Source organism: Malaclemys terrapin, chromosome 2, assembly GCF_027887155.1.
Source record: "Malaclemys terrapin pileata isolate rMalTer1 chromosome 2, rMalTer1.hap1, whole genome shotgun sequence".
In the NCBI taxonomy this organism is placed as follows: domain Eukaryota; kingdom Metazoa; phylum Chordata; order Testudines; family Emydidae; genus Malaclemys; species Malaclemys terrapin.
Window position 1 is genome coordinate 285,241,086 of NC_071506.1, and position 22,453 is coordinate 285,263,538.

The 22,453-nt window shown below is 48.8% G+C and overlaps 1 protein-coding gene and 1 pseudogene across 2 annotated transcripts; both read right to left on the reverse strand.

The window, feature by feature from the left end:
* Positions 1-222: 222 nt before the first annotated feature.
* LOC128833239 (U2 spliceosomal RNA) lies at positions 223-273 on the reverse strand (annotated as a pseudogene).
* A 2,041-nt stretch (positions 274-2,314) lies between these two features.
* Positions 2,315-20,887, reverse strand: LOC128830948 (zinc finger protein 777-like). 2 transcript variants are annotated; one of them, XM_054016913.1, is made up of 6 exons: positions 20,765-20,887; positions 16,985-17,386; positions 15,730-15,856; positions 14,511-14,666; positions 11,437-11,550; positions 2,315-7,969 (listed from the first exon to the last, which is right to left on the reverse strand). In XM_054016913.1, exons 1-6 carry the CDS (start codon positions 20,786-20,788, stop codon positions 7,023-7,025), a joined length of 1,770 nt encoding a protein of 589 aa, XP_053872888.1. In that variant the 5' UTR covers positions 20,789-20,887; the 3' UTR covers positions 2,315-7,022. The 2 variants fall into 2 exon arrangements, with proteins under 2 accessions (XP_053872888.1, XP_053872890.1); XM_054016915.1 differs by lacking the exon at positions 20,765-20,887 and adding an exon at positions 19,906-20,322.
* Positions 20,888-22,453: the final 1,566 nt, after the last annotated feature.

Sequence of the window (22,453 nt, forward strand, 5' to 3'; positions counted from 1 at the left end):
AAAGTTGTTTGGAAAACAATCAAACTGAGTGTTTCAGTAACCTTCATGACTTCCTGGCAGAACATAAACTTCAGTTGGATCAGTGCACTAAAACCAATATAACTGCACACCTAAAAGGACTTTGCACAACTTTCAGGGATTACTTTCCAGCTATATCAGGCGATAACGACTGGATTCGCAACCCTTTTGATGATACCACTTTTTCAACACATTTAATATAAAGTTCTCACATCGAGAACATATCAGATATTAAACTGATAAGAACAGATACTAGGTTTGTGCCACAGTTAGGTCCAGCTTGGGGTCCCAGGGCATGCCAGCCCACCCCCCTTTGGGGGGGTCAGAGCCATCTCTGCCTCCCAGCCATCTCTCCAGCCTCCCTCCAGCCTGCCTCCAGCCCTCCCCTTTCAGCGACCCCTCCCACAGCCTTTGTTCAGTTTCCCGGGCTAAGGAGTCGCCTCGCCTTCAACCCCTTCCTGGGTTCTCATGTTACACACTCAGGTATGCGCCCTCGGGCAGATCCCATCCTACAATGCAGACTATCCCAGCACACTCCCCTGTCAGCATTCACAGACCACAGTGAGAACAGGCCCAGTTCGTCACATCTCTCCCCCTTCGAGACCGAACTGAGCAGGGTCACTTTAGCCAGTGACCCGGGGAAGTTCGAACCTACCCCCGTTCCCATGGATGCCCCCGCATCCCTCCCACTCCTTGGTGAGAATTACACCAGGCCCCTCCAGTTTCACGCTCCCCCTTAGGTTGGGGGTGCTTGATGGCACTCGCAGTTCGCATGTGGGAAGGTTTATGCGGCCTGCGCCCTTTTCCCACCCCCATACCTCTGGGGCTCCAACTGGGCTGTGGTCTTCTCCCAGCGCTCCAGTCTGGAGGTCTGTGCTTTGGGCTCTCTTGGTTTAGAGCCACCCTTTTTACCTTGGCCACCCTCCGAAAAGGCTCCTCTATGCTGGGCAAGGGTCCTAAAGCTGTTTTGAACACTGAGGAAAAAGAAATTGATTGAGATCTCCTGTGATTACGAACTGAGAAGGAGTTTCAGAAATCTGTCATTGATCAACTTTTGGCTGAGTTTAAGAAACGAGTACCCCCTTCTGGCAGAAAAAGCTGCTGCAGTTTTGTTACCATTTTCAACAACATACTTGTACGAGAAAGCATTTTCCTCGTATGCACATCTGAAAACCAAATACAGAAACAGACTTGATGCTGAACCAGACCTGAGACTATCTTTCTCCAAAGGTTCCAGACTTCGAAGAGCTATGCAGAGCAAAGCAAGCGCATCCATCACACTGAGGAAATTTAAATTTAAAACCCTGGAAATATTCATTTTTAGGAGCGGGGTTCATGAGATTTCACAATTTAGAGAAAGGGGTTCGCGGGCTGTTAAAGTTTGGGAACCACTGATCTAGACTAATAATCTACTCACAGCAGGGGTTCTCAAACTTCACTGCGCCGGGACCCCCTTCAGACAACAAAGTGATTGCATGACCGGGGGGAGTGGGGGAAGAGGGGGCTGGAGCCCAAGCCCAGCTGCCGTGGGTGGGAGTGGAGCTCAGGCTTCAGCTTCAGCCATGGGTCCCAGCAACTCTAATACAGCCTTGGCGACCCCATTAAAATGGGGTTGCAAGACACTTTGGGGTCCTGACCCACAGTTTGAGACCCACTGACTTACAGCTAGCTTGGCAGAATTCCATCTTTTTTGTAATTTCAATGGATAATGTTGATTTAAGTATTTTTTTTTTCAATTTTTATCAATTTAAAAATTTTCACAGTTGCACAAAATTATGGGTTTTAAGCAATTTATTTTTATCGATTTAAATTTTCACAGTTGCAGGAAATTATGGAGGGGGGAGATCAGACAATAATTAATGACAGAGACAGATTCAAAAAGTTAACGCTTTATAACCGTTAAAAAAAGGTCGCCCTCCTATGTCAAAAATACGAAGCAAATATCCTTAAATCAAACTCTAGTAAATTCTCAAGCAGCATTTTTCTTACTTTGCCTGTAGGTAAATGTTGATTATTATTGATGGAAATATTTTTTTCATGGGTTTGGGTGTATGGTGAAATTGACATTTGCTGATAAAAATCTTGTCTTTCCAAGCCTAGTTATAACTTATTACAAAACAGAATCAGAGAACGCAAGGGTCATCTAGTCTAACCCCCTGCCAAGATGCAGGATTTGTTGTGACAGATGATTAACGATCACCAGAATGATTAATACTGATAATTGTGTGCGTGTGTATATATATGAAAAAACTGTATGAACTTTTTTTGAGACAAAACCATCAAATATTACACTGACTCAAATAGCACATTTTATTGTGATTCTTTTCCATTTATTTTTTTAATCTGTGAAATATACAAAAGTTAACAAAAGGCCGTCTCCCTGCATCCATTGACTAGGGCTCCTAGGTGAATGGTAATACAAATTAATAAAACAAGTAAAGCAAAGCCAAAAGACGCAGGAGAACGTATATACAGATCCATTACTATTTCTGTACCACTAAAGAGGCACACGTGGAATTAATACAAGATGAGAAGTCTCAATCATAAAGAATGTACAATCTAGAGCCTTGAGCCTCTAGTCAGAGCCACATGGGCAAATTCAACCCTCGGGATGGCTTGACTGTAGCCCTGGGGTTCAGTCCTGCAAACACTTACCACCAAAATAGTGAGCGCTCCGCTTGAACGATCCCAAATAAACCAATGAATCGACGCACTCTACTCAGCACTGAGGGCCTGATCTGGCAGTTTTTCCATTCACTTCAATGGGAGCTGGATCAGGTCCCAAGTGTTTGCAGGATCGGCGTCTACATGAGAACCAGGGATAACAGGCAGGAGCAGGGGAAGTACGTGTTGCAATGAGATGAGCTGTGCACTCCATGGGCTCGTTCCTAGTTGGTTCTTTTAAAAGCCCAACCACTCAACAAATTAACCAGCACGATGTGTCTGCATCCAGAGCCTCACCAGTCCCTGTAATGGGAGAGTCACCACTACACCACACTACACTACACTCTATGTTGGGAACCAGGACTCCGAAAAAGATATGGGGGGCTTGGTGGATAATCAGCTGAACGTGAGCTCCCAGTGTGACAATGTGGCTAAAAGAACTAATGCGATTCTAATGGGAATCTCGAGAGTACAGTGTATTTTACCTCTGTATTTGGCACTGGTGCAACGCTGCTGGAATCCTGCGTTCGGTTCTGGTGCCCACAGTTCAAGCAGGATGTTGATAAATTGGAGAGGGGTCAGAGACAAGCCACGAGAATGATTAAAAGATTAGAAAACCTGCCTTATAGTGATAAGCTAAATAGACTGAGCTCTTTGAGTCTAACCAAGAACGTTAAGGGGTGACCTGATTACAGTCTGTAAGTATCTACATGGGGAACCAATATTTAATAATGGACTCTTCAACTTAGCAGAAAAAGGTAGGACACGAGCCAATGGCTGGACAAATCGACAAATTCAGACTGGAAATAACATGTACATTTTTAGCAGTGAGGGTAATTAACCATTGGAACAACTTACCCAGGGTCGTGGTGGATTCTCCATTACTGACAATTTTTAAATCGAGATGGGATGTTTTCCAGAAGCTCTGCATTAGGAGTTATTTTGGGGAAGTTCTCTGGCCTGTGTTACCGGACAGACTAGATGATCACAATGGTCCCTTCTGGCTTCTGAATCTGAAAACTGTGTGTGCAACCTCTCACCCATTTTAGTGACGTCTGATGGCAGTTGCCTCTATACCAAGCTCCACAATACTAAACATTGCAAATGCAGAAGTGATACAGTGCTACCCACACCTGCCAACACAAAATGGCCAGCGGTGCTCTGATGGAATAAAGAAACAACATGCTAACCAAACCCACACACCTTACGGCTTGCTCTGAAAGGGGCCAGATTTGTTAATGTCAAACTGTTACATCACACTCTGGGTTTTCAGCCACAACAGAAAGCAAACCTGGGAACCTATGCATTTAAACTGGCCCCTAGTAGCCAGCTGCAGACAGCGCCTACTACCTGATGTCTCTGACTTGACTCACCCTGTCGTTGCTTTGATGTCATCTCTTCTAGCAGCCACCTACCAAACTGTTTTTTCATCGGGAAATGCAGATTCCTCATGAACTTTTTGTGGGAACGTATCAGTTTCAACTGAACTCTCTCAGCTGCAGGCTGGAATTTCTGGTCAAAACAAGAGAAAATGAGACATCCCAGAATAGCCAATAGCTTGTTGGGTCAGGCACTCCCTTGGGATGTGGGAGAATCAGATTCAAGTTGCAGCATAATTAATAGACAGTTGTATTGATTAATCTCTTAGATCGCTGTGGTCAACAAAGGTTTGGTCTCCTGAGGACTACAGCATCAGGAATATCATCATCAATATCATTGGAATAAGAGACTCTAGGAGCACACGAGAAACAACTGCAATTCATCATGAGTCCCTTTATTAACAAATCCACTCAGCAGATAAACAATCCCCCAGATACTGAAACACAACAGCAGACAGGGCGAGAGTGCAAAGAGTTTGGCCCTATGACCAGCATCACTCAAGTGTCACATCTCCTACTGGGGGATCCTAGAATGTAAGTCATTCCTTCATCATCATCATCATCAGCTGTCATCCTAGCATCACCTGGTGCATCCCACCAGCACACAGACTGGGCAACACCTCTTATCCTGAGTTAAGAAGGGCTGGTCTACACTGCGGGGGGAGGGAAAGGGGGGAAATCGATCTAAGATACGCAACTTCAGCTACGAGAATAGTGTAGCTGAAGTTGACGTATCTTAGATAGACTTACCTCGCGTCCTCACGGCGTGGGATCGACGGCCCCGGCTCCCCCGTCAACTCCACTTCCGCCTCTCGGCCTGATGGAGTTCTGGAGTCAAAGGGGAGCGCGTTCGGGGATCGATTTATTGCATCTAGACGAGACGCGATAAATCAATCCCCGATAGATCGATTACTACCCGCCGATCCAGCGGGTAGTGAAGACGTACCCTAAGGCTCATATATACACGGACAGGCTGCAACCCCTTCTCCCTTATCCATGCTTCCACACCCCACATTCCTCACTGGCTGTCCCCTCATTCTCACTAACATCCATGTCAATGAGTTACCACAGCAATGTGAGGTCATTACAAAATCCCCCAAAATGTCACTCTCGGGCACCTTGCGGTATTAACTGGTGCATTATACAAGGAACAGACTAGAACCTATGCTGCAGTTTCCTGAATATCAGCACTTAACACACCTTTTACAGTAATCTCATACGTTCCTGGAACAGGGTTATCTTTCAGTCAACTAGTCATGCCCACCTGTTCTAGCTCCGAGACCCTCTCTGGCCATGCTATGCATCTTACAGCCCTAACACCTGTAGGCCTAGCGTTACAGCCTTACGTACTCATCAGAGACCCACACTCATTAGTCCCATGCCCCTGTGCTGGGAGCCTACTCATATTCTACCACATGGACAACTCTAATCTATTACCCACACACAGCTTACATAATTATACGATTATTTATATATTAAAAAATTCAGCTACAAAGTCCTGAGATTGAATCAGGCAGAGTCAAGCCTCGAACCTGGGTCTCCCACATCTCTGCAGAGTGCCCCAACCTCTGGGCTACTGGCTATTCTGCTGGCAGGGCAGATGTCTCGGGAAATTTTTGAAAGGTCTGAGTTTTGGCCCGATGCAGAACAGGAAAAAATCTTTGCAGTCCCGGCAGTTTCTGCAGCTGGGAAAACCGTTCCTTGCCCTGCTTTCCTCGCTACAACTCCGAGACGGTCTGGGACAGTGAAAAGGGAGCTAGGCCTGACTGGCTTTTCATCTGGCCAGCCCCGTGTGTCTCCCATCATTTGTTAGTGTTTCCCAAAGCCAGTGATGGGCTTCAGCGTCACATGATGGGTCAGAGCAGTCATGATTTCCACCCGTGGACTGCTGGAGACTCAACCCCTCTGCTGGAATTATTACTGAGGCAGGCTATTACCATGCCACTCAAACTGTCAAATCCAAAGGCCAAATGGTATTTATGCAATTGCTCTAAACGTGCCTAGTAATGAGCAATTTACTAACCCTAATTCTTTAATTTCATATTTATCCTACACCTACTCCCCCCCAGTAGCTTCTAAGACCTGGATGCCCCCACTCTGTGCTGCTGGGGGGCTCTGTCCCTCAGTCACAAAAGGGCACGCATGGGGGATACTGCCTGTCTCCACATCAGTTTGCATAATGCGAGGACGGTGGAGCTGGGAGGGATCCAAACCCCCATCAAGTTACTCCCCACTCCTACCCTTCCCCCCGCAGCGTGTGCTTGGGGCTCACAACCTCTCGGCCTCGTAAAACCTTAACGGGATCGGTGCTGAATGAAACCAAAGTCTAACTGACAAGCAGAGTCTCCAATACCCGGGAAAGCGACGTGGGAATCAGGTAATGCATTAGCGAATAGGGCAGAGGCAGAGAACTAGAAAGCCCTGCTGAGAACATAAGGAACTGCAAAGCATATTGAACTGTGCGGGCCTCCACAGGAACATCCCCACCATGGCATCCAAGCACTCCCTCCTGCTCCGTTCCCCTGCAGGGGAAAGCCCCAGTTATCGGGCTTGTGGATTCTCTACAGTTCAGACGGGCCCCCTCAGCTCCAAGATGCACCTAGACACTGACACAGTTTCCCTGAGATTCCAGCCACCCTGACATTTCAGAGGCAGCTGGACAATGCTCACCTGGGCGTCACTCCCTAGATAAGGCCAGAAGGGACCATTATGATCATCTACTTTGAACTCCTGCACAACCCAGGCCAAAGAACATCACCCAACGCTTGCTGCATCCTTTCCCAGGTGGTAATTTATCAGTCCTCGCCGGCGACTGCCTTATTTCCTGTTCTTACAGCCAGTGGGGCTGGGCTGTCCCCGTGTGCTGGGAGCTGGGAAGCCCCTCCCTTCGCCCAGTGTGAGATCTGTACTGGTAATTGAGACTGGTCACGGTAGAAGCTTTTGCTGCAGTGGGTGCAGCGATCACGTCTTTCCTGGGTGCGTTGTCTGGTGAGCAGTGAAGGTTTCTGTGGACTGGGAGCTGGCAGCTTCTCCCTGCAGCGGCTGCCCCGGTGCTTCAGAGGGCGGCGAATGCCGGGCGATCTGTCGGTGCATTCGCCGCACCCTCAGGATCTTCTCCCTGGCATGGACCCTCTGGTGCCGCAAGAGGTTCAGCTTGCGGGCGAAGCGTCTCTCACAGTCGGGGCAGTGATACGGCCTCTCTCCAGAATGGACCATCTGGTGCCTGCGGAGGCTGTAGGAGCAGGTGAACGTCTTCCAGCACACGGTGCACGTTGGGAAGATCTTGCTGTGAGTCTTCTGGTGCCTCGTTAGATCCATCTCCTGGGAGAAGTGTTTCTTACACGGGCGGCACATGTACAGCCTCTCATCAGTGTGGCTCGGCCGGTGCTCCCCGATGCCGGATTTGCTTCTCGTGCTTCTGCGGGCGGTTCCCTTGGCCTCCATTCCTGGGCAGAGTCTCAGCTCCAGATCGCTGCTTTCCCCAAGTCCAGGTGCCGGAGCTCCCTCTCCTGTGTGAATCCTCTGATGCAGAGCAAGATGCTGCTTGGAAGCGAAGCGGATCTCACACTCAGGACACTCGTACGGCCCCTCGTTTGCATGGCTCCTCTGGTGAATGATAAGGTTGATCTTCAGCCGAAAGCTCTTCCCGCACTCTGTACAAGGGTATAGTCGGTCCCTCGGGCGGTTCCGCGGGCAGACACTCAGCGTCTTTAAGCCACTCTCCCCTTCAGTGGAGTCACACCACCTTTTCTCCTCGGGGTCTGGCTGCTTAGAGCACAACTGGCTCTCGGCCAAGGTCTGGAGGACCTTCTCTCTGGGTCTTCCTGGTAATTCCCCCTCTGCCTCCAGATTTTCAGGTTCACAATCCCCATCAAACCTGGCTTCTTTTGTCATTAACTGGCCATCTCCTGAAATGAACCAGCAACACAAAGGTTATTCGTTTCATTCTCTTGGGACACAAGAGTCCTTGGAAGACTCATGACACACTTGGGTCCCAACAGGGCGGATTTCTTTGCAGAAAGGGAGCGTCGAGGAGTCTGGGAACGTGCACTTCAGAGAAGGGGAGGGGCAGCATATTTTAGCCTATTTCAGCATGTAGAAAAGGAAAGACTTTAGCAGACACACTGAAAAAACTTGCAGGAGCAAGATAAACGCAGGGCTTGCAAACTACACTCTCTTCTGCAGCCTCTATACTCTCTGTAGAATCAGAAAACATAGAATATGTATAGAGATATAAAATACGCACGCACACAGAGTACAGACCTCTTATCTTTTCAGATCCTACTGAAAGTAGAGAGAGTAAGAAAGTGGAGTTTGCGGATTCTGCAATTACCTTGCACCTGCCATTTGGACACTAACACGAGCATTAAGTGCTGAATATTGCAGGCAAACTAGTTTCCCATTAGAAATGTGTAACTTTAGCAGACCCAGCAAGCTCCGTACAACCCTCCGAGAGCAGCCATGTGATCTCACTCAGGTAACCCTCGTCCTCCCTCACTCCCACGCCAGTGTTTTCTTTTCTATGCAGCGGCTGCAATGAGATTATAAAGTGCTTTCTGGAGCAGGGACTGTGTCTTTGTATCAGCTGTGCAAAACACTGAGGGGGACATTCCCAGAGGATGTGCACGTGGGCAGCGCAGGTTAAGCTGTGCATAGGTCTTGTGCTGGTCTTCTGCACAGGGGATGAATTTCAGCCTGTAGAAATGAAGTTCCCTACAAAAAACCCCACTACGTTAAAAGAACGTGAAGGCTGCAAAGTCAACCACTTGTAAGTTAGAAATGCCAGAAGTAACGTTGCCTGTGCCATCTTTCATTCAGCCTTCTTCTGCACATGCATTATGCCCCCCTCCCTGGCTCCTACACCTGCCCCCTCTGCTCCACAACGGAAAACAGCATCTTCTAACAGAAAGTCTTAGTCAACCTTCCTGAACCATTACAGCACTGCCAGCTCCACCTACGCCACAACAGGGTTGGGAGGGAACCCAGCACACTTGCCCACTAAACTTCCTTTGCCCTCTACCTTTACTCAAGAGTTCTGAAGGACTCAAACATGAAATTGCAGAACTACTGACTGGGGCAGTTAATGTATCGCTTAAATCAGCCTCTGTACACCAGACAACTGGAGAGTAGCGAATATACTGTTCATTTTTTTAAAGGCTTCAGAGGTGATCCCGGCAATTACCGGCCGGGAAGCCTAACTTCAGCACCAGTCAAATTGGTTGAAACTAGAGTAAATAACACCTAGATGAACATGATATGTTGGAGAAGAGTCAACACAGCTTTGGTAAAGGGAAATCACGCCTCACCAATCCATTAGAACCACGTGGACAGTGGTGATCCACTGCATATAGTGTACTTGGACTTTCAGAAAGCCTTTGACAAGGTCCCTCACCAAAGGCTCTTAAGCAAACTAAGCAGTGATGGGAGAAGAGGGAAAGTCCTCTCATGGATCAGTAACTGGGTAAAAGATAGAAAACAAAGGGTAGGAATAAATGGTCAGTTTTCACAATGGAGAAAGGTAAATAGCTGTGTCCCCCCCGGGATCTGTGCTGTTCAACATATTAATAAATGATCTGGAAAAGGGGGTGAACAGTGAGGTGGCAAGTTTTTCAGATGATAACTATCTTGAGTAATTTACTAAGTCCAAAGATGACTGCGAAGAGCTAAAAAGGGATCTTAAAAAACAGGGTCAAAATGGGAGACGAAATTGAATGTTGGAAAGTGTAAAGTAATGGAGGATAGGTCTATTAATGGCTATTAGCCAGGATGGGCAGGGATGGTGTCCCTAGCCTCTGTTTGCCAGAAGCTGGGAATGGGCGACAGGGGATGGATCACTTGATGATTATCTGTTATGTTCATTCCCTCTGGGGCACCTAGAATTGGCCACTGTCGGGAGACAGGACACTGGCCTAGATGGACCTTTGGTTTGACCCAGTATGGCCGTTCTTATGTTCTTAATGAACATTGGAAAAAATAATCTAAACTATACATACAAAATGATGGGTCTAAATTAGCTTTTACCACTCAGGAAAGATCTGGGAGTCATTCTGGAGAGTTCTCTGAAAACATCTGCTCAATGTGCAGTGTCAGTCAAAAAAGCAAACAGAATATTAGCAACCATTAGGAAAGAGAAAGATAACAAGACAGAAAATATCATAATGCAGCTATATAAACCCATGATACGCCCACACCTTGAATGCTGCATGCAGTTCTGGTCGTCCCAGCTCAAAAAAGATATATTGGAATTGGAAAAGTTTCAGAGAAGGACAACAAAAATGATGAGAAGTCTGGAACAGCTTCCATGTAAGAGATTAAAAAAATACTGGGACTGTTCATCTTAGAAAAGAGACAAATATGGGGGGATAGGACAGAGGTCTCTAAAACTAGGAATGCTGTGGAGAAAGTGAATACAGAAGTGTTACTTACCCCTTCACAGAACACAAAAACTAGAGGTCACCTGATGAAATTAATACACAACAGATTTAAAACAAACCAAAGAAAATATTTCTTCATGCCGTCCAAGCCAACCTATGGAACACGTTGCCATGGGATGTTGTGAAGGCCAAAAGTATAACGGGGTTCAAAAAGGAATAGGTCCATCAACGGCTATTTGACAAGATGGTCAGAGACCCAACCCCATGCTCTGGGTATTCCTAAGCCTCCAGCTGCCAGAAACTGGGAGCGGACGACAGCAGACAGTTCACTCAAAATTGTCCTGTTCTGTTCATTCCCTCTGAAGCATCTGACACTGGCCACCATCAGAAGACAGGATACTGGGCTAGATGGATCATTGGTCTGACCCAGTATGGCTGTTCTTGTGTTCTCTTTTTTCCACGTTGATCCACAAATCGCACATCCATTGAGGACACTGACTCACACCTGATTTGGGGCCCACAAGCGTCCTTGGCTAGTCACATCTCACCCACCACTGAAGAGCACTAGGCCCTTGCTAGATGGTAAGTCAGGGTCCCCCCTCCTCACCTCTCTGCCCCACCACTTCTTACAATGATGTGCCATCTAGCAACACTTGCTTTTCACTTTTCTGATCTCACACTCTCTGCAGACCAGAACATCACTAGAATTATGATTCTCTCTCTCAGTTAGCACAGGAGGAAAGGCGGCACATCACGAGCTGGTGACACCAAACATTTACACAGTGCTTTTCAGTGGTGGGTCTCAAAGCGCTTTACCAGGGAAGGAATACATCATTCTCCCCATTTTACAGAGCAGAAAGGTAAAGAAGCTGCCCAAGGCCCCAGAAAAGCCAGTAGCAGAGCTAAGAATGGAATGCACGGGACCATGGGACGTCCCATATGCAGAAAAGAGGTAGAACCATAGAAATCATAGGGTTCCGTTGGGTTAATCGGTTTCTCACCAGTGCTGAGGTCTGTAGGGCTCGGTCTCCCCTCCAGACCTGGCTGATTGTTCTCACAGGGCTCCTCCTCTTGTATAACCCACGATAAAATATCCATGGTAGAAACCAGAGATTCTGTCCAAAGGAAAAAGAGCAACATTCGTTACACGCTGGACACACACAGGGCTTCTGAAAGATCTGGCCCCCTTTCTCTGCCCTCTGCTGATTCTTGGCTGGAGACTGGCTCTGAATGGATTCCGACATGTTCCTGAAGCTTTGGGGGACGCTGAAAGTTAAGCAGCCGTGAAATGCTCTGAAAGGGAACAGGTCAGAGTAAGAACTACCTGGGACTGAAGCAAAGACGTGGAGGAAAATGACCAGCAAACACCCAGATGTCGGTAAGGGAGGGCCACCGAAGTCCCTCTGGATTCTAGAACTCCAAATTCTACCTTCTCTGTTTCAGTTGCTGCCCTTCCCCCTGCATCCTCAGCTCTTACAAACCTTCTTCACCACCGCTACTCTCAGCCCCCACCATGCCCCTCACCCACCTTCCCGTGCATTTGAAATCCCTCCACATCCTCCATTAAAAAAACCCAACCTTCCCATCATCAAGACTTGGTACTTGAGCCCCATCATCTTTCCTCAGGGACACACCCCAACTAACAGCGTTCTGAAATACCCTCTGCCTGCAAAGCTCCGGCTGCTACTGCCCAGCGAACTTCTTGGGACTCTCCTTTCCCCTCTTCCACCACTCTCCGGCATGAAACGGGGGCATCTCACCCCATCAGTTTCTTCTCCTCTTGCCATGGGATCAGCATCCAAGTTCATGACCCTTCAGACCATCTTCTATCCCCTTCCCAGTCATCCCTCTCTAGCAATCCTATCTACTCGGCCACCTCCTTAGGGTCACACCTTTGGCCTATTCTCCAAGCCTCCTCACTATAACCCGGAAGCCACCCCAGTCTCATGTTCCCATTACCCCGTAACTGCTAAGGTCCTCATTTCCCCGTTCTCTCCGCCCATCTCCCCAGCACTCCCCACAACAACATCCTTTCTTCATCTTTTAATCAAACTCCAGTTGAGTCCCCACATGCATCACCTGCTCGCTTCAGTGCTTCCCATCTGCAGGAACTCACCCAGCCCTAACTGGAGCGAACGACCAACTTGGACACACACAAGCAGCTCAGCTTATTCTCTGCCAAGCCTCTTGTTGGAGATGGGGACCCCACTTGTGTTGTCAGTCATCAAGGATGCTGGTAAGTGAGTCCTGGACTATTGTGTCCTTATTCCATTCTACGCCCCACTTCTCTCTCCATCCCTTTTCCAGGAGGAGTTTTCTACATTCTTCCTTGCAACAATCACACATAACCCCATTGTATTCCTATCACCACATCTACCTCATAGACTCTAAGGCCAGAAGGGACCAGCGTGATCACCACATCATCGCAGGCCACAGAACCTCGCCCCTCCACTCCTGCAATAGACCCATAACCTCTTAACCCTTAAGCTCCTAAAGTCCTCAATCATGGTTTAAAGATTTCAAGTTACAGAGAATCCACCATTCACTCTAGTTCAAACCAGCAAGTGACCCGTGCCCCAAGCTGCAGAGGAAGTTGAAAACTCCCCAGGGTCTCTGCCAATCCGACCTGGGGGAAAATTCCTTCCTGACCCCAACTATGGTGATAAGTTAGACCCTGAGCATGTGGGCAAGACTCACCAGCCAGACACCTGGGAAAGAATTCTCTGTAGTAACTCAGAGCCCACCCCATCTAGTGTCCCATCTCCGGCTGCTGGGAAATTTTGCAACTAGCAGTCGCAGATTGGCTATATGTCATTGTAGGCAGTCCTATCAGACCATCCCCTCCATACATTTACCAAGCTCAGTCTTGAAACCATTTAGGTTTTTTGTCCCAGTGCTCCCCTTGGAAGGCAATTCCAGAACTTCACTCCTCTGATGATTAGAAACCTTCGTCTAATTTCAAGCCTAAACTTGTTGATGGCCAGTTAGCATCCATTTATTCTTGTGCCAACATTGGCATTTAAGCTAAATAACTCCTCTCTCTTCCTGATATTTATCCCTCTTGATGCATTTAAAAAGAGCAATCGTATCTCCCCTCAGCCTTCGTTTGGTTAGGCTAAACAAGCCAAGCTCCTTGAGTCTCCTCCCGTAAAGTAGATTTTCCATTCCTCGGATCATCCTAGTAGCCCTTCTCCGCACCTATTCCAGTTTGAATTCATCTCTCAAACATGGGAGACCAGAACTGCACACAGTATTCCAGATGAAGTCTCACTAGTGTCTTGTATAATGGCAATAACACTTCCCTATTTCTACTGGAAACACCTCGCCTGATGCATCCTAGGACAGCATTAGCTTTTTTCATGGCTGCTTCACATTGCCGGCTAATAGTCATCTGTGATCAACCAATACACCCAGGTCTTTCTCCTCTGTCGCTTCCAACTGATACATCCCCAGATTATAGCAAAAATTGTTGTTAGTGTATGAGCTTGCACTTGGCACTATTAAATTTCATCCTGTTTCTATTACTCCAGTTTTCAAGGTCCTCCAGATCTTCTCGTATGATATTCCGGTCCTCCTCTGTGCTGGCGATACCCCCCCAACTTTGTGTCATCTGCAAATTTTATTAGCACACTCCCACTTATTGTGACAAGGACATGAATCAAGACATTAAATAAGATTGGTCCCAAGACCAATCCCTGAAGAACTCCACTAGTAACCTCTCTCCAGCCTGACAGTTCACCTTTCAGTATGACCCGTTGTAGTCTCCCCTTTAACCAGTTCCTTATCCACCTTTCAATTATCATATTAATCCCCATCTTCTCCAATTTAAGTAGTAATCTCCCATGTGAATGGTATCAAATGCCTTCCTGAAACCCAGGTAGATTAGATCTACTCCATTTCCTTTGTCTAAAAAGGATCAGAGCAGGCCTAAATGACACAGTGGTCTGAACACCCATGCCCTGTCCACAGTAGTGCTCCCAACATTGCTCCCAACGGTGGCATTGCACAGCTAGATTTCCTGAATGGGGTAGGGACAGCCATAGTGAAGCATGCTGTGACGCCCTGTATAACTCACCTGGGCAGGCGTCTATAGGGACTTCATTTTCCTCTGATCCCTCTTCACTCTGATCTTTTTCTCCTGATCTATCCTGGGATCCTGGCTGATCCCTTAGATAGGGCTCTTCCCCTCGCTCAATCTGAGACAGGATGTCAGGTTTGGAAACAGCAGAATCTGTTCACAGGAGAGGACATTAAGAGTCCGCATGTTTCATTCATAATTGGTTGAGCTCTTTTTACACAGACCTGTAAATGATTTTAAGCCACTGGAAGTGGTGGGCGAGCTGGACGGCTGCAAACATTTTATTAGGATTCCTACACAAAAGCGACACAGGAGAGATGGGTTTTGTTCCTCGAAGAGGGGAATTCAAGGGTTCACATATGCAAGGGGCCTTGATGCCCCATGAGCAGTACAAGTCAACCCTCTTGCCTATTTTCAAGCCTGCAGCCAGCCCACGTAACCAGATCATGACATGAGATCTTACAAAAGGGGACTGGCTTTATTAATAGGAAACATTTTGTTTCAACTTTAATAATCATTTAAAGAGCAGTTCTTCTGACCCCCGTATTATCAGCTGCATGTGCCTGTCTGGGGAAGGGACACACAAACTACTGCGACATGGAGCTGTCTGGGGAATCAGCAGGAGAACATGCTCTTTCCATCTCTACAGACCGTTCTTCAGAAGGGGGGCTCATCCCCTCTGAACAGACTGAAAGTTACTGTTGCTACCTGAGAGACGGACTTTGACAAAGGTGATTTTACATCGCAAACCACACAAGGAACCTAGCAGGTTTCTTTATGGGGAACGGACATGAATAAATAAATGTTTTACCAAGTGATGTAGGAGATTCTCCATCATTAGCACCTTTTATATCAGGATTGGATGTTGTTCTAAAAGACAGAACCTGGTTCATACACAAATTATCAGGCTTAAGCCATGGAACTTCACCCAGCAATTCCTGAATTGTGTTACAAGAGGTCAGGCCAGATGATCACAACGATCCCTTCTGCCCTGAAAGTCTGTGTATGTAACGCTGGAAAGCACTTGAGATATAGAGATCAGAACCATCGTTGTGGATCTCATGCTCTCCTTACAAATGGGAGAGTGTGTGGATCTGATCACGGAGAACGGTTCCGTTGGCTGCCAGTGCTGACCACCAGAAATCAAAGGAACATGGGGGCAGCCAAGCTGGTGCCTAGCAAAGCTGGAAATATACAAGTAAAACCCAAGCCCTACCCAGGGAGATCAGGGTCTCATAATTCTCTTTCATCACGTTCTTGTAAAGCTCTTTCTGCCATTCGTCTAAGTTCGCCCACTCCTGCTCGTTGAAATAGACGGAGACGTCATCAAACGTCACCGGCACCTGAAATCACATGTATTGCACATTCAGCACTTTTTGCTGCAATTACAAATAACCATCTTGAATTAAAGATGAAGGTATGCAAGAGAGCGTTTGGCTTTTATTATATGTCTGTGCTGTGCCTAGTACAATGGAGCCCCAGCCTGGATGGTGCCTGTGAACGCGAACACAATACATAGCACAAAGGTCTGCTCCCCACCCGTTTACACAGTGTCTAGACTAGCACGTATAAATGTGCTTTCTGACTTGAATTAATTGGCAATCATAGAATATCAGGGTTGGAAGAGACCTCAGGAGGACATCTAGTCCAACCCCCTGCTCAAAGCAGGACCAATCCCCAGATAGATTTTTACTCCAGTTCCCTAAATGGCCCCCTCAAGGATTGAACTCACAACCCTGGGTTTAGCAGGCCAATGCTCAAACCACTGAGCTATCCCTCGATCAACTCAAGTTGGCAACTCCAGTGTACTTATCCTAGGTGAGCTGCCAAAGGCTCCACAAATCGTAACCAGCTGTGCTACGTGGCCCCGCGATTAATGTGCTAAACTACAGCTATCACTCTAAGGCCATGTCTACACTAGCACTTTTGTCAATTAGGGGAGTGAAAAAAACACACACACACCCCCGACCGACAGAAGCGCCGGTGTGGACAGCGCTGCCGGTGGGAGACGCTCTCCTGCTGACATAGCTCCGGCCGCTCGTTGTGGTGGTTTCATTCTGCTGGCAGGAGAGCTCTCTCCCATCAGCACAGAGCGATCGCACGGAGACCGTACAGCGGTGCCACGCTAAGGTCTCTAGTGTAGACAAAGCCTAAGCCTCGAATGAATGAGGAAACAGCCTGGACAGCTGGTCAGGCACAAATCGGACCGTTCACTCATTATTAACCATCGTCTGATGCTGAATTTCAGAACCTACCTGCCATATATGCAAGGCCCTTTCAAGACAGCTGATACAAGGTTGGGCTTTATTTTTGCTGCTGGAGTCTCTGTTGTTGGCGGTTTTTAAGAACAGGTTAGTCAAACACCGGTCTGGGATGGTCTAGATAACACTTAGTCCTGCCTCGGAGCAAGGGAGTGGACTAGATGACCTCTCGAGGTCCCTTCCAGTCCTACCCTTCTATGGTATTGTTACCTTGGGCACCTCCCCCTTAGTGCCTGGGGGGAGTCGCATGATCCAGAAGTTCCCGTTCTTCAGCAGGTTCTCCACGTTCTCCAGCCTCCTCTGCAGCAGATTATTCTCCTGGATCAGAGTTCCCAACATGGCCCACTTACTCTCCAGCTTGGTATCAAACTCCCATGCTGTTTTCTCGCAGCCTATTAGTTTCTTCTCAGCACTGCCCAGTCTCCTCTCCAGATTCAGCAATCGCAGGGTGTAGGACTTAACTTTCCTCTCCACTGCTTGAACTGCTGCCATCACAGCCCCCAGGGAACACTCTGTAGTCTGATCATGAGCTTCTCTCACTGACCTTTGTTTGAGGACAACAGAGGGTTTTAGAGGCAGCAAATGCCATGAATCTGCATCCCATTCTGAACCCTGTGTAAACAGACAGAAATTGATAGTGGAGTTGTGGTCATGTCCCCGTCAGGCAAAGCCAGCTGCGGACAGAAATGGCCAGAGAGGATATGTCTACACTGCACGCTAAGCCCGGATCTGTGGGACCCAGGCTTGAGCACTCCGTGTTTCCAAACCCGTCCACACTGCAATGGGAACCTGGGCTTCACAATTATACAGGTGCATCCCTCCTACAATACACAGACCTAAGCGTGTGACGCTGTGGGATGCATAAACAGGGGACTCTCAAGTAGGAGTAGAGAGGTTATTTTGTCTCTGTATTTGGCAAATGCTGCTGGAATACTGTGTGAAGTTCTGGTACCCACCATTTAAGAAGGATGTTGATATCTTGGAGAAGGTTCGGAGCCATGAGAATGATTCAAGGATTAGAAAATCTGCCTTAAAGTGAGAGACTCAAAGAGCTCAATCTATTTGGCTTAACAGAGAGACGGTTAAGGGGAAACTTGATTACAGTCTATATGTACCTACACAGGGAACAAATATTTAACAATGAGCTCTTCAATCTAGCAGAGAAAGGTAGAACACGACCCAACGGCTGAAAGTTGAAGCTAGACAAATTCAGACGGGAAATAAGGTGGAATATATATATATATTAACAGTGAGAGTAATTAACCATTGCAGCAATTTAGCAAGGGTCCTGGTGGATTCTCTATCACTAACAATTTTTAAATCAAGGTTGGATCTAAAAGATCTGCCCTAGGAATCATTTTGGGGCAGATCTCTGGGCTGTGTCACACAGCAGGTCAGACTAGGTGATCACAATGGTACCTCCTGGCCTTAGAATCCATGAGTCAGAACTTCAGCTTCTGTGGGCGCATATATTATTGTATCCCAGGATTCCTGGCTCCCTCGCCAGCTGAGGCCCTGGGGCTTGTTTCACTGGGGGTTGTGGGAGAACTTGTCTGCCTGTCTCATGGGAGTTGGCCAGAAGCGTTCTGGGTGTTTAGAGCCCAAGAACACATCCAGCCAAGCCATTTTGTGTCCGCATGCTCCCTGCGGCCAGAACCGATGTGGATCCTGAGCCGGTGAAAGAACTTCTCCACCTCACACTGTCAGCCCTGTTTCCCGTCACAGGCGGAGCATCTGTGAGATGCTGCTGGGCGTTTCAGTGGCAGTTTTTGACCTGCCCAAGGCACCTCCCAGAGGGGGGTACTGACATGCCAGCTGCTCATGTCTGTTGCGTTAGATGCAGACTCCCCCTATGGAGACAGGCACTTCTGGAGCGGGGCCACAAGCACAGACAGGTGGGATCCCATCATCAGGCAGACCTGGGATGAAGACGCAGACATCCCTGAAGGTTTGTGATCAGCTTGCCCCCCACTGTAGTGTCAGAACACATGCACGAGGGGGGCCACGCCCGTGCAGAAACAGCTCACGATAGGCTTCAGGAAGCTGGCTACCCCAGACTGCTACAGGTCTGTGGCTAACCACTTTGAGGCTGGCAGATCAACTGTGGGGTGGCTGTGGCAGAGGTCTGTGAGGTGACCAGGACTGTTATGCACCCAAAGTTGATGGGCATTGCAAACGTTCCTGTCATAATTATCGGCTTTCGGAGTACAGGCTTTCCAAATTGTGCTGGGGCCTCCGCTGGAACTCATGCACCTATTGTTTGCCCGCTGCAGGGAGCACACGGGTACGTACACTCCATCATTACGCAGGCCCTAGTCCACCACAGGGGCAGATTCATGGACACAACTGGGGAATGCACTGGCAGGATGCATGACGCTAGGGTGTTCCAAAGATCCGGACTTTACTGTCATGGACAAGCTGGGACATTAGTCCCACTGCATGACATTGTTATACACTGTCCTCACAGTTATTCTAGGGGACCCTGCTTTACCCCGTTGCCAGGGCTTATGAAACCTTAGCCCAATTTCAGAGGACCTGACAAAGGAGGGTTCAACCACACACTCCGTAGCTGTAGGATACCGGTGGAATGTGCTTTTGGCAGATTGAAATCCCATTGGCACTGCCTTCAAAACCGTATGGATGCCAGTGTCATTAATGTGGGCCTTATTCCCGTGGGCTGCTGTGATCTGCACAATGTTTACAAGGAGAAGGGGGAACCTTTTTTGCCAGGAGTAACCTCAAGATACTGCAGGATATCTGAACTGGCACACACCACCCGAGAGTGCATCTGTCATGACTGGTGCTGGAGCCACATGCCCGGGCCCTGCAGAAGGGGGAAATAAATGTTAGTTGAGGTTGTGCTGTTTATGGGTGTGGGGCAGCTGGATGAAGGTTTCTGTAAGTCTTTTGATATTACGTATTATGAATTTTATAAACACTTCCATGGAATCTACGGAGCTGCGTTATGCATTTCATCAGTACAGGCCCGGTACTGCAACTGATGATATATGGATTACTGTGATGGCAGTTTGTACATTTTTATTATGAAAGTTAGAGAATGGGGCAGATATTCAAGAATGGGGTGTCTCATATTAATAGGGATCACTGACATAGTCTCGAAATATCCATACCGTCAGGTTTTATGGGCGTAGTTGTCTCCTCGGTCACTTGTCTCTCCACGTCTAGTAAAGGGTTTCAGTTCTTAATTTACATAGACTAATATCACTATTATGCGCAGTTGTGAGGCCTTTTGACCTCTTGTTTTTAATAATTTATGGAGAGATCCTATCTCCTAGAACTGGAAGGGAACTTGAAAGGTCATCGAGTCCAGCCCCCTGCCTTCACTAGCAGGACCAAGTACAGATTTTGGCCCAGATCCCTACATGGCCCCCTCAAGGATTAAACCCTGGGTTTAGCAGACCAATGCACAAACCACTGAGCTCTCCCTCCCCCGTTTTGTTAGAAAGCCTGGCTCAGTAGCATCACAATACAGACGAGTTTTAGTGTAATGTTATTTTAAAGCTGGGCAACCCCTGACCGTTCAACCTCCCCCCCACGTGGGCCAAGACCCCGGGGCCTTTCCTGCCTAGCTGTGCCCCGAAAAGCCGTTCCCCTCCCCAGAGCTGGCTGCAGGTCCGCGCACCCGCCGGAGCAGGAGACTTTCCCGAGCATTAGGGGACAGCAGGGCTGAGAGCGAGGGGAAGCCGGGGGCCCCGAGCGCTGGGGGACCCCTGGCCGTGGGGAGCGCGGAGGCGGCCGCCGGGCGGGGGGTTTCCGACCCGCTCGGAGTTATGGGACCGGGAGCCGCCCCCAGCCCCGCCCCGCCCCGCCCGCGCGGCCGGGCCACGTGGAGACCCCGGGCGGGCGCCAGGGGCTCGGGATCCGGGCCTGGGCCGAGCTGCCGGCCCGAGAGACCCAGCGGGGTCCCGCCCCCGGCTCCGGAGCGCGGGGCTCGGTCCGGGGGGCGCAGCGCAGGGACCCCCGCCTTACCTGGGCAGCGGCCCGCTCGGCCATGGCCCCCCCGGGCGGGGCTTCTCCAGCGGGCCCGGCCCGGCCCGGCCGAGCTCCGCTCCCGCTCCGGGCTGGGCAGAGTCCCGGCGCCGCCTCGCCTCGCCTCGGGCAGGGGCAGGGGACGGCTCCCCCGGGAACGGGCTACTTGGGGTGTGCACTGAGCATGCGCACGAACCGAGCATGCTCAGTAACATCTGGTGAAGCCACTGCCCTTCCCCCTGCCCTTCCTAGCCCTGGGCTTCTGCTGGCTGCTTTGGGGGGGAGGGGGCAGGGTCTGAGCAGGGGCCGGAAGTTGACGCGGGGGGGGGGGGGTGAGTTAAGCAGTTGCAGGCAGGGTTAGGAGAGGGGCTGAGGGGTAAAATCAGGGCTGGGGGGAAGGAGACAGATTTAAGCCCATGGGGAGGCGCTGCCAGAGGGTAAAGCCCCAGCACAGGCGGGGGCAGAGGGGGGACAGTAGAGTGACCAGACAGCAAGTGTGAAAAATCGGGATGGGGTGGGGGGGTAAGAGGAGCCCATATAAAAAAAGCCCCAAATATCGGGACTGTCCCTATAAAATCGGGACATCTGGTCACCCTAGGTAACAGTTACCCCAGGGCTGAGACCCCAGTGTTTGCAGTAACATGGTGTGGGGAGCAGAGGGGCTTTTTTATTTCCCCTCCCACAGACAGCACCTCTCAGCCTGGGCTGCCCAGGGCTGGGTTCTTAAGGCCCCCGCATCCCCATGCCCAGTCACTGCTGCTCCTCTTTGATGTAACCTACTGCGGTGCTGCAGCAGGAGGCTTCATTCAGTGAAACCGGGCCTTTCTCCCCACCCCCGGGATGTACACCCCCCGCCGCCCCATGCATTTCCCCAACACCCCCCCAGTGGTCAACTAGTTACATGCCGTGCAGCCAATTCTGTCATTGGTTGGACACTGAAATTGAAACGTTACTATACAGTTTAAAAGCATAGACAGTGTATGATAAAATACTTGTACCTGAAAAAGTAGAATAGGTTTGAAAAGTCTGAACAAAGACTAACCTCCTCATACAGCTGTTGTTTTTGCTGACATGGTCAGCGCATTGGTTTCAGCGATGTTGGCCAACCTCATAATTTAAAACTATGATTTGTAAGCAAGGTCTGAATGAGCTCTGCCCTGACAGCCAGTGATGAGCCAGGGATGGGGGAAAGGCTTTAGGACCAGACGGTATTGACATGAACTCACCGACTCTGCCAAGGCATCCAGCACACAGAGCTGTGTTGCCCAAGAGATCAATTTTGGCTGGTGTTGGGAATTTCTATACTAAACATTTGTATTATATTATAATTAATTTTTACATAAGAACATAAGAACAGCCATATTGGATCAGACCAATGGTCCATCTAGCCCAGTGTCCTGTCTTCCGACAGTGGCCAATGCCAGGTGCTTCAAAGGAAATTAACAGAACAGGGCAATTATTGAGTGATCCATCCCCTATCGGCCACTCCCAGCTTCGGCCAAACAGAGGCTCTCAGAGCACGGTGTTGCATCCCTACCCATCCTGGCTAATAGCCATTGATGGACCTATCCTCCATGAACTTATCTAGTTCTTTTTTTAATCCTGTTCTTGTTTTGGCCTTTAAAACAGCCCCTGCCAAAAAGTTCCATAGGTTGTGTGTAGAAGTACTTCCTTTCGTTTGTTTTAAAC

Bases quoted from the DNA above. Each gene is read 5' to 3' on its own strand.
- LOC128830948 (XM_054016913.1), bottom strand. From the start codon at position 20,788: ATGGCCGAGCGGGCCGCTGCCCAG. The intron at 11,551-14,510 runs GTGAGTTATACA...TCCTTTGGACAG, and splicing joins CCCTATAGACGCCTGCCCAG to AATCTCTGGTTTCTACCATG. The intron at 7,970-11,436 runs GTGAGAAACCGA...GGTTCATTTCAG, and splicing joins CCCTACAGACCTCAGCACTG to GAGATGGCCAGTTAATGACA.